The sequence below is a fragment of the Tiliqua scincoides genome, chromosome 5 (genome assembly GCF_035046505.1).
Source record: "Tiliqua scincoides isolate rTilSci1 chromosome 5, rTilSci1.hap2, whole genome shotgun sequence".
In the NCBI taxonomy this organism is placed as follows: Eukaryota; Metazoa; Chordata; class Lepidosauria; order Squamata; family Scincidae; genus Tiliqua; species Tiliqua scincoides.
The window spans coordinates 41,204,563-41,217,014 of record NC_089825.1 but is presented as its reverse complement, the minus strand read 5'-3'; the positions used below and the strand labels follow the sequence as shown (position 1 = coordinate 41,217,014).

At 42.3% G+C, this 12,452-nt stretch overlaps 1 protein-coding gene across 6 annotated transcripts in view; it reads left to right on the top strand.

The window, feature by feature from the left end:
• The window catches only part of SATB1 (SATB homeobox 1), a 150,214-nt gene that overhangs the window by 88,926 nt on the left and 48,836 nt on the right, over positions 1 to 12,452 (top strand). For all 6 annotated transcript variants that reach the window (XM_066627516.1, XM_066627519.1, XM_066627518.1 and 3 more), the window contains one exon: positions 9,929 to 10,141. In XM_066627516.1, the coding sequence (XP_066483613.1) occupies positions 9,929 to 10,141 (213 nt within the window). The remainder of the gene's footprint in view (positions 1 to 9,928; positions 10,142 to 12,452) is intronic.

The following is a 12,452-nucleotide window of genomic DNA, read 5'->3' as shown; positions in this document are numbered from 1 at the left end:
TCTGAGTCAGTGGGGCACAGTGCTTCTTGATCTCGCCTCCCCAGGTGCAACAGGAAGAAAATTCTGCTTACTTATCTTACAGGTTTGTTAGAAAGACATCATGCTTAATAAATATGAAGTGCTTGCAGACTTAAAAAGCACTGTACAAATTCTAAATAGTATTGGCAGGCTCTCTGACTTCTTCTCTGCTTGGCAGTGAAGTTGATTAGAATCTGTTTTTATTACGCCTACTTGAAAGGAAGTCTCCCAGCTTACAGTGGCTGGAACTCATCTAACCAGGCGGTTTATTTGTAGGTAAGTACCCCAGCCTCCTACATGGCCCAGGAGTTATGGGGCACTTACTTGAAAAAAAAAAAACTTCTTGCTTTTTGTACACATGGACTTGTAACTCTCAAAGAGTAATTTGTGTGTGTGAAGGGACAGTTTGATCTGCTTGGTTCTGTAAAAAAAAAACAAAAAACCTGGACAAGGAGAGCTGGTATAGACACAATCTAATTCTGAACAACTTCAGTTTTATAGGAATAACACTTGGGTACTGCAGTATACATGCAGTATTTTTCAGGCTATATCAAATGTCCATCAGATTACCTGGCTAGGCTTTCTTCCTTTCTTTCTTTTTCCTTTTTTTTTCATTTAGTCTTTGGCACACTGCTTATTTTCCAGTAAAATGAAGACAGAAGATGGATTATTTAAAATTGATAACAGTAATGGACCATCCTGTAATGTTTTATTGAATTTGAGTTCTGTAAATTATGTGGTGGAGGGAAATTTGCCTGCTTAAGTATAACTGAAATTGCCGCTGTGTTCAAATAATTCTTTGTAGTGTAATTTAAGAAAAAGAACACTACCCATATCACTATTTGAGTAAAAGGTTAAAAGGTGCTATTACACTATCATGACAGCTCTCCTCTCGCTAATAAGCGACAAAGATAAATGCGTCTGCTTATAACTTACTTGGCAGGGCTCCAAACTTGCTGATGGAGTTTGAAAATAATCTTCCACCTGGATAGGAGTTTTCAACCCACTGCAGTGGAGACAGCATCCAAGGATGTTCTGCATATTTGGAGAAGGTTTCAGCAAATCACATTTTTCTTCAGCGAGCTTTGAAGTTCCACAGGGCTGATAAAATCTATGTGAATCAGTGATTACGTTCAAAGAGCAGACAAACTGGGGGCCAGACAGTGTTTCAGTTCGTATTGGCAGACACTTTCATTTATCTCCCATTTTCAAGAATTCATAATTAGCTTTTGAAAGGGCTGATATTTATTGAACATTTTTGTGCAATTACTAATGAGGCCTACTTGCGACAACTTGTAAAGATTGTTTGTTTTTTATAAAGTGGCTGTGGCTTAAATTGACTTCTGGTGCTGTGAGGGGAAAAAGAATTGAGCTAGCAAATTTGTGAGTGACTATTTTGCAGGTGGCCTAAGTCAACTACAAAATTAGTTTATACAAGAGGGGCTTGCAACAAAAAGTTGCATCTCCCCAATCCTAATGCCCAGTTGACTCAAGAGAGCCAATTCCCTCTCCCTGCCCACACCCTGTTGTCCTGTTTGTGTTTTGGTTTTTGCAACAGATAGCTCAAGATTCTGTGGCTGCAGGGAGGGAAGGACATAAGCATGCTCAGTCTGTACCAAGTAGTTTTTTTGGTGGGGGGCAGGGTTAACATTAAGTTTTTCTCTTAATTTGTGAATTGTGTGCTTCTGTACACCTAGACAGTCCTCAAAGTATATAGAAACCACATTTTTATTTTGGTGTGGCTCTGTTTTGCTTGCAGTTGGATAGGCACTCAGCCACCTCAGTATGCTATTAGCATATATGATTGGCAAATTACATTGGCTGCATTAATGGAATAATTATTGGTGTGGCAGGTTATGATATAATCGCTGTAGCAATTATGCTGGTCTGTTGTTTATGTGTTTACAAATGCAGGCCAAATACAATGGTTTCAGGACTCACAAGGTTCTAGTTGCCCCTTCATTGGGAGAATTTGCAGCTCCAGGCTGGATCTTGTCCCTTGAAAAGTATCATCTGGTTTGTTACTAGTTTAGAGGAATAATTCTTGTGACAATTGTACTTACTGGTAGTGTATGGAAAATAGGGAGAGAAAGACCATTGGTATCTCACAGTGGCTAAGAGATGGGGCTGTACACCAGGAACTCTTTGACTTAAACTTAATCTCTAGCTCAAATTCATGAAGTGACCTTAGCTAAACTAGTCCCTCTCTCAGACTCAGTTTCCCAGCTGTACTGTGGAGATAACTATAGCTACCTTATAGGGTTGTTGTAAGGATTGCATCAAGAAAAATATCTGTAAAATGCTTTCTTGTTTTACATGACCCATTGCGTTCTATTCAGGAAAGCATCATTTCAGAGAAAGCTGGTTCCTTGATGTTTTTGTACTTAGAGTCTCAAATGATGCATACAACATGCAAGCATGACTTGAGAGAACTGAGCATGTGAAGCTGAATCAGGCCATTAGTCTCTGTATCCTTGTATTGGCTACTAACCATGGCCACTGGTTGTACCACTGAGCTACACTCCTATTCCCAGCTGTTGGTTGGCTTCAGGAAACATAATTAACCCTTTCTGCCCAGCCCATAGGTTGATCCCTGTTGCATTTATGCAATATTGGGCAGAAGTGGCTTAATGGAATAACTAAAGGTTCCCCTTGAGACCAAGACATGCCCCCTTTTTCAGTCAGTCTCTTGCAAGGGCAGGCAGTTTTGATGTGGGTTTGCCTCAAGAATGACCAAACTATTCATTCCGGCCCCCACACCTGAAGAGAGAGCAAGCAGAGAGCATTGTTGTTGCTTTCAGAGGAAGTAAACTGTTGACTTCTCTGCATGACTTGCTGCTCTGGCCATTTCTGTTCCCAATGAATGAGGCATGGTCAGAGCAGCAGCTCCTATACAGATGCAGCTGTTAATCTTCAGGGGGATTGTTATTGTGTCTTGAATGGGCATTGTGGAACATTTGCTCATAGAGGCAAGTCTAGGCTAAACCACACAACAATTTTCTTTGAATGCTTTAGAAAAACTTGAACTTTAATTATGAATCTCTCACAAATGTATCTAGAGTCAAATTTAAAAAAAAAACTTTATTTGCAATCAGAATTGGTGTGGGTTTCTGCCCTCTGGGAAATGCATAAACATGAATTGAAATACAAGCCTGAGCGCAAATCCTAATTTTTCCCGGTGGTCATTTATTTAAGGTAGCAGCACTAAACCCCCTTACTTAAGACTTTAAATCCCATTGAAAGCAGTGACACATTCCCAGGTCAACATGGCGAGAACCCATTAGTTTTTTGGTGATTTTTGTTTCAGTCTGGAAAGTGGTGGTCCTTCAGTATTCAGCAAGGAAAAAGCAACTGTCCCTCTCCACCTTTTCTAGTGGCTGTTTGCTCTTGTCTTTCATATGTTTTAGATTGTGAACTCTTCTGGAACAGGAAACCATTTGCAGCCCAATTATATCCTTTTCCCCATCATAGCATGTAGCTGTGCCAGAATGGGATGCACTGTATGATATCGTGGGGGGAGGCAGCTTGGGAGGGAAAAGGAAAAATCGGTCTATTCGAACCTGCATCAGCTCTTTAGCTGGTGCAAGTCTGGGGAGACAAAGGGGGAACTGCTGCCCCCAGAGTGGATAGCATCCAGCCCAAGCTGTCTGTGCTGTTTGCTTCCTCCTCCCACCTCTTGACACGCCCCCAGTCCTTCCCCCTTTCCCACCCTCCCTACTGACATATCTGGGTCAACAGGCCTTCTTTGCCCCAATGCCGCATGCGGGGCTGATCTGGCCTCTTTTAACTGTGAAGCTTACTTTATCACAAAGCAGTTAACATAGCAAAATAAATGGAGCTGGTTCCCTGTCCCAAATGAGTGTATAATCTAAAAAACGTAATTGAAACTAGAGACATATTGGACACTAAACACTAGTAAATGGACACTAGGAAACATGCTATGTTGGGTGAACAGGGACAATTGCTCTCCTTCAGCTAATCATAACAAAGTCACCACTTAAAAGGTGCCTGTTAACCAGGTAGCAGGGGCTAACTTAGGTCAGCTGTAGCCGAACACCAAGGGCACATCATTGCCACCAACTCAACAGAACAGTTTGAGAGTAGTCCCTACTGTTACAAAATTATTTTAATTATGCTATGATTATCTTTTTTGTGACAGTTTAAATATTTATGAAGAAACATTACAGTGAAAATCATGGGGGGAAAAATGGCACACACCCTATAATAAGTTTGGTATAAATCACGTAATGAGGATGAAATGGGATAATCGCCATGTATGCCACTTTGAGCTCCTTGGTGGGGGTGGTAGTACGTAATATAAGAAAAATGTGGAAAATAATTTTTATGTTAACAATTTATTTAGGAATTTTTATCATGCTTTTTAACCCCCTAGAGAGGCCCCCAGATGAGTTCACAAAAATTTTATATCTCCATCTCCAAGCAGTTAAAACATTATAATATCTTCATAATAACTAAAATAGAACAATGTGCAGCAGGGAAGCCAGGAGCTGATTCAAGGGAACAATCCAATGTAACTGAAATGCCTGATATAAACAAAGGTCTTTGCCAGGTGCCAAAATGCCTATCACAGGGGTCAAAACAAGCTTCTGAAGGCAGGGAGTTTCACAACCTGGGGGCTGCAGTAAAAAGGACTCTGCCCATTTTGCCCCTAACCAAACCTCTGATGATCGGAAAATGTGAAACGGAGCCTCACATGAAGACAAAGACAGGCATATTCACATGGCAGAAGGCAGTTTCTCTGATAACCTGTTGCAAAACCATTTAGCTCTATAAAGATCAAAACCAACACCTTTAATTGACATTGGGTACCAAATGGTAGCTAACGCGGGGCCCAATCCAATCCAACTTTCCAGTGCTGGTGCAGCTGCAATGCAGCCTCAAGGCAAGAGAACAAACATTTCTTTACATTGTGGAGGTCGTACTTGTGCAGACAGACTGCACTTGCTCCCAGTGTGGAAGGGATTGTCACTCCTGAATCGGCCTTTTCAGCCACACTAGACGCTGTTCCAGAACCACCATTCAGAGCGCGATACCATAGTCTTTCGAGACTGAAGGTTGCCAACTACTTGTGCATCCTACAAGCAATTTTTTTTCAAGTGCAAGAGTAAAATGTGCCTTTGACTTTGGCTGAGGGAAAATACTTTGCCTTAGCTCTTAATTGGGAAATGCTATTCAGTAGCCATCATTTGGGAAGATTTATTATTGGGTGTTTTTTTTTTTTTATAATTATCACTGTAATTTTTTCTCGGACATTCAGAGCCAAAGGATAATAATTATAGCACAATTAAAATAGTTTGGTAAAGCTGGGGCCTAGTCTCAAGCTGCTCTGTTGGACCAGCAGTGTGTTGCGTGTTGCATGTCAATGTCAAAATTTTTATATTGCCATAGGGTCATGTATTCCCACCTTCTTACAAACTGTTACTTTATTTTACTGCTTATTGTTAAATTTCTCTAAAAAGCATTAATTTCAGGTGCTTACATCTTCCTTTTAAATTCAGGATTTACATTGTTAAGCAACCATTGGTCACATAGGAAGCTGTCTTTCACCAAGTCAGAATGTGAGTCCATTTAGGACAGCATTTTTTATGGTGATTGGTAGCACAGCTCCATGCATTCAGACAGTGGACCTCCCCAGCTAGGGAATGAACCTGGGGCTTTCTGAATGCAAAGTGAGTGCTCTCCTATTGAGATGCACTCTTTCCACAAACTAGATTATCTGGATTTTTTATACTCTTGGCAACTGCCTCGGCCATAGACTCTTAGGGATTGAAAGAGACAGGATCCATAGTCAGGATGCAATCCAAACCTGCTCTGATACAGTCAGGCAACAGTGGCCTGTGCTGTACCTATGCAAGTTGGGAGGCTGCTGGAGGTCACCTCAGATAAGGGGATTCCCCCCCCCCTTACTTGGTGTAACACCCCAGCCCTATGGAGCTACTTGAATCTGCATCAATTATTTAGGTGGCACAAATCCAAGAAGTCTGTGTAAGGCTTTGAGTCCCAGGAGTGGGACTTTGAGTCCCAGGAGTGGATACGGCATGCACTGCCCTCCCTCAGTTCTGCCTGCCTGGCTTGATCCTCCCTGGTCTGCCTAGCCCCTCCCAGAAATACCCCTTTCCACCCTCTGTGCTGCCTGGCACAAACCTACCTGCTCAATCTGGCACATGTGTGGTTCGACTTAGGCAAGCCAGCCCAGGTCTCTGCTCTGGCTTAAATCATGGTGTGGATTGGGCTGTCACTAGTCTCCTGCAGAGGTAAGTCCATGCTCTGTAGCACATCTGAAGAGCAGAAGGGTATAGATCACTCCAGCAAGTCCAGGAGAGCTAGTTAAAAATGCAGGTTCGCTGGCCACCCTAGCCTGGGAAGGATGTCCTTCATGCATGCATCAGTTAGATCTTGAGTGAGAAGCATGTAACAGCTTGACTCTGAATTATCAGCTGTAATGGATAAAACAGAAGTGCCATCCAAGCCACACATTAAAATTAAAGAGGAGGAACACACGGTCAGCCGCTGTGACGTGTTTGCACAACATTTTGCAGATAAAATTGATCGTATTCGTCACAACTTGGATGCCACATTGACAATGTCTGACGATGTCCCCTTGGCAACTGCTTGTCCAGTGTTGTGGGATTCTTTTCAGCTTGTACAGCCTGAGGATGTGGACAGACTCCTTTGGAGTGTGAGGCCATCAACCTGCCTGCTTGACCCTTGCCCAGCTTGGCAGATAAGAGCTGCCCAGGGTGGACTGGCTGAGTGGACAGGGAGGGTGGTCAACTCTTCCTTGATGGAGGGGACATTGCCATGTGTTTTGAAACAGGCGGTAGTTCGCCCCCTTCTGAAGAGGCCCTCCCTGGATTCCACTGTGTTGGACAACTACCGGCCAGTCTCCAACATCCTGTTTCTGGGCAAGGTAATTGAGCGGGTGGTGGCGTCTCAACTCCAGAGGGTCTTGAATGAAGCGGATTATCTGGATCCTTTTCAATCTGGTTTCAGGCCGGGCTTTGGGACAGAAACTGCCTTGGTCGCATAGGATGACCTATGCCGGGGACTGGACAGGGGGAGTGCATCCCTGTTGGTCCTGCTGGACCTCTCAGCGGCTTTTGATACCATGGTATCCTTCTGGGCCGATTGGCCGAGTTGGAGGCACTGTTTTGCGGTGGTTCCGCTCCTACTTGGAGGATCGGTCCCAGATGGTGGTGCTGGGGAATGGACACCCTGGCCCTTAAGGTGCGGGGTGCCACAGGGTTCAATTCTGTCTCCCATGCTATTTAACATCTACATGAAACCACTGGGAGAGGTCATTCTGGGGTTTTGGAGTGGGGTGCCATCAATATGCCGATGACACCCAGCTCTGTCTCTCCTTTCCTCCAGACCCCAGGGTGGCGGTTGAGGGCCTGGAGTGCTGCCTGGAGGCAGTGAGGATCTGGATGTGGGCTAACAAGCTGAAATTAAATCCGGATAAGACAGAGGCTCTGTTTCGTAAATCCTCGATGCAGGTGCTGGCCTATTGGCTTGCGCTGAATGGGGTTGCACTCCCTCTGAAGGAGCAGGTCCGCAGCTTGGAGGTCCACCTGGACTCGCAGCTGCTCCTGGATTCCCAGGTGGCAGCTGTAGCTAGGAAGGCCTTCGCTCAGCTTCGGCTGGTGCGCCAGCTGCAGCCGTACTTGGATCGTGCAGACCTGGCCACGGTGATCCATGCCGTGGTGACATTGAGGTTAGATTATTGTAACGTGCTCTATGTGGGGCTGCCCTTGAAGATGGTTTGGAAACTACAACTAGTGCAGAATGCGGCAGCCCATGTAGTTACTGGAGACAGGCGGTTTGACTCTGTCAGCCCGCTTCTCCGGGGGCTGCATTGGCTGCCCATTCGTTTCTGGGCCCAATTCAAGGTGCTGGTTTTGACCTTTAAAGCCCTATACTGCTCTGGGCCAGGGTATCTTAGAGATCGCCTACTCCCGTACAATCTGGCTCATCCGCTTAGGTCATCAGAGAAGGCCTTTTTACAAGTGCCGCCGCCTAGGGAGGTACGTGGGGCGGCGGCAAGAAATAGGGCCTTCTCAGTAGTGGCACCAACGCTATGGAATTCCCTTCCCCTTGACTTAAGAATGGCTCCCTCTCTTGAGACTTTTCGGCAAGGCCTGAAGACCCTTCTGTTTAAACAAGTCTTCTGAGTTCTCGGCCTTTTTAACATCTTTTCAACACTTTTTAATATTTTTTAAATACTTGGTTACAGGCCTGATTCTTTTATGATTTGCTGCTCTATGCTCTTTTTACCTAATTACTTTTTATCTGTTTTTATGTGTTATATGCTTTTATCTGTTTTTTAAATTATGTTTTTAATCTGTTTTAACCTGCTGTAAGCCGCTTTGAGTCCCTTCAGGGAGAAAGGCGGGGTAAAAATAAAATTATTATTATTAAATATATTAGGGCACAAAAGGTTTGCTACCTTTGATAGAATGTCTTCTCTTGGAGAAAGACACTTTCCAGTGAAGGAGGAAGAAAAGCTTTGGATCCTTTCTATTACTTTTTTGAAGAAACAAATTTTCCCTCCGTGTATCCTAAACAGTTCCAATAACCTCCTGTTTAAATTCCTAATGACACAATCTCCTGAGAAACAGTGGCTATTGTACTTTTTTGTTCATTGCACCTTCATCTTGCCTTCTCTCCAAAGTTCAGTGTTTTACCCTCCCCTATTTTATCTTTATAACACTAGGCTGAGAGATTGTGGCCCAAATCCTAACCAACTTTCCAGCACTGACATAGCTGTGCCAGTGGGGCATGTGCTGCATCCTGCAGTCACGGAGGCCTCCTCAAGGTAAGGGAATGTTTGTTCCCTTACCTTGGAGCTGTATGGTGCTTACCTAGGTGCTGGAAAGTTGGATTGCGCCCTGTGAGTAATTAAAGGTCAGTCGATAACCATCATTGCTGGGTTGAGATTTGTACCCATATCTCCACAGTCCTAGTATGATATTTTAGTTGCTACACCAAAAGCATAATCCTAAGCATATCACAAGTTCCATTATGTTCAAGGCGGCTTACTCCCAGGCAAGATTTCTAGCCCAAATTGCTTTCACCTGGGTTGCAACTATGAGGATCTATGTTGTTTATCTTTAAATGCATACATATATATGAAAACAGTCCCACCTTTAAGACAAATTGGAACCTTAGATTTTGTCTCTTAACTTCTTACAACTTATGCAGTAGAGAGGATGTGTGTGAGAGAGAGGACAATTCTTTCAGTTATTTGGAATGAAAGGAGAAAATGTTGACATATTATGATAAATATATGCCTTAATCAGTTAAGCCATGTTTTCCAATGATTACCTGTTCATTCTCTCAAGTTATTTTTCAAATATTGAGCTGAGGGTGGAAGAGCAAAGCACTGCTTTCAGAATGACACTCTCCATACATCTTTCACTATATTTTCCTCTTAGAGATGCTTTCTGTGCCTAGTGGTCCCCTATTTCCCCGAAATGGTTCTCCGCCTCTGTAGGTTGAATTTATGCTTTATTGCAGGCTTTGAATAAGAGTGATGTAAAAATGCTGCAGAATTACTTGGATTTTATTTATTCTTGTCTGTCTTAGAAAGATTTCATGGCAAGTTAAGTCAGTAAAAAAGAGGAGACCAATTAAGCAGATTCAGTTTGTATTGTGCATAAAGCAGATGCTTAATAAAATTAAGAATACAATTGAGGCTCTCTTCTGCACTACCTAAATTGTCAGTAATATATTCCTATGCAGGATGAATGCCTTTTTACTGTGCACTTTCTAAAGTCAGTTAAACAAAGGAAAGCATGATTAGCAGCAACTGTGTATGCTGTATAAGGCTGCATAATGTAACATTTTTTGTTGGGTTTTTTTCCCCTTTTGTGCTCTTTTTCCTCTATAGGGCTTACTCTCAGAAATCCTGCGAAAGGAAGAGGACCCCAAAACTGCTTCACAGTCTTTACTTGTGAACCTTCGGGCTATGCAGAACTTCTTGCAGCTGCCTGAAGCAGAAAGAGATCGAATATATCAGGATGAAAGGGAAAGGAGCTTGAATGCAGCCTCTGCAATGGGCCCCACACCTCTTATAAGCACACCGCCCAGCCGACCTTCACAAGTAAACTATTTTCCAAATCTTTCTGATCTGCCTATTGGTGATGCATGAAAAAAGAACTTTCACTGCCGCTTCCCTTGATGTGCTTTGGTTTGCGTAGATGGGGAGGTAGCAGGAAATCTAAAGACAACTTCAGATGTGTTGCAGGGACTTAGATTATGATGTGAAGATTTCAATCCAGTCCTTGGAGCCCAGAACGCCAATCCCCAGGTTCATCTTAATTCTGAAATGGTAAATTAAACAATCCTATACGGGATTGCAGGTTTTCCTTTTGATTATTTGATATAGAGCTTGACAGCTCAACGAAAAGAGAAGTTGCACTGGCATTCTGTAGAACCTGGAGGATTGGTGCATTACATTTCTGAGCTCCCCAGTAAAAGAACTTGATCGTGCATCTTCCACCACCACCACCGTAATGCACAAGTCTTTTGTCCTACTTTACAAGTTATGGGAAAGAGCAATGCCCATGTGAACAACTCTCAATGGTTGGCAACCTTCAGTCTCGAAAGACTATGGTATAAGCCTACAGCACCCAATATTCCCAGGTGGTCTCCCATCCAAGTACTAACCATGCCTGACCCTGCTTAGCTTCCAAGATCAGACGAGATTGGGCATGTGCAGGGTAACAGTTGCTTAAACGAACAACTCTCAAAGACCATAGTATTGTGTGAAGGTGAGGTACGTAACTGAAAAGCAGTATCCAGACTCTTTATGCGAGAACTACCGGTGTCGTGTGACTTAAAAAAAAACACCACAAATATGTGCAGAAATACAAAAACCCTGAAACTGTGGAACTGATTCTGCAGTATTTCTAAAATCTAGCCAGGTTCTTTTTGGATTCTCATTACTTCCTGCTTCTAAGATGGAGCCGACCTTCAGATACAAATGGCACTCGCCATTTCTAATTTCGGAGGCTATCTTTCTGTGTGCTAGCACTTGATTATGATTGTTTAAACACTTTTCGAATCTCAAATGCCTGGTTGTTCTCTAAATAGAAAGTAGTTCTAATTGACAATCTTTATGCCAAGTCTTAGTTTAATGACACACATGAAATGGCCAAAATACAAAAATGCAGCCTTCCTTCCTTGAGAAACCACCATGAAGAGGGCAGCTAATGGAAACACTAACACTTAAATATAACTGTGCTTCCAGGCGCCACTGTAATAATGGAGTAGTAAACTTTGTCCTGATAAAAAGCTGTTCTGAAAGCAACTGCATTTATTATACCTCTCGTGCCATTTGCACGAACAGAACTGGAAAGTAGTTTGTTTTGCTTGGAATGAACTACTTTATGAATTTTAATGTACAATGTAATATTAAAAGCTAAACCAGGATTAAAACAGATTTTTGTTCCGAAACTAAAACAGTATTTATGGGAATACGTTTATAAAAGGTGTTTTTGTTTCTGTATCTCCTGGGAAAAATAAAGTGAGCTCCCATATTTGTGAAATCTTGTTCGTTTACTTGTTGGATTCTTCACTGGTTTGTGCTTTCTTCAGAAAATACGGATGATTCCAGAATTTTCGATTTTCATGATCTGCTTTAAGTGAGGAGACAGATATATGTGCAGATTAACTAGGTGAGGGGTGTCAGTATTTTTAAATGAGTACTAGGAATGGATATTGTCTTAGAAAGATGAGACTAAAAGCTTATGTAGTTTCATAGTAATGATATCAAAGTTTTGTTACTGTTGCAAATAACTGACTCGTTGATGCCTAGATACATTGCACTTCTTAGATGTAAGCTTTTAGCAGGAATTTGTTTCAAATTTTGTAAAGTGCTCTATGCACTGATAGTGCCATATAAATAACTTTTACTATGAGTTTTGGTGGTGTATCGGTTTAATATTTTAGAAGGTTTTATGTCCGTTGCTAGCACTTTTTCCTTCCAGATCTCTGTCGTGATTTTCTTTTTAAAATCTAACACGCCATCTCCTTTCAGAAAACATTTAAGAATCTTTTTTTGGGGGGTGGGGAAACACTTTATAAATCCATCGCATACTACATTATTACGTACATATGCTTTTGGTAGAAGTTATGAAAAAAGAACTTTGTAGAAAGTCTTTGAAAGGTTAATTAGCAATATAATGTAGTACACACTGGAGCACAGCAGACTAATCATCCATGCTGTTCTTAATGCTTAAGGAGAAACTGTTAAAAAGAAAGGAAAATAGTTTTGAGGCTGATATGTTATGCAAGAGTTTTGGAGATATGAGGAAACATTCTCAAGTGACCTACATCCCAAGTTCATCAGTGTGCACTAAGCAGCTTCATTAATATTTCCTCCTAAAAATAATTTGGTTTCTTCATGGTGT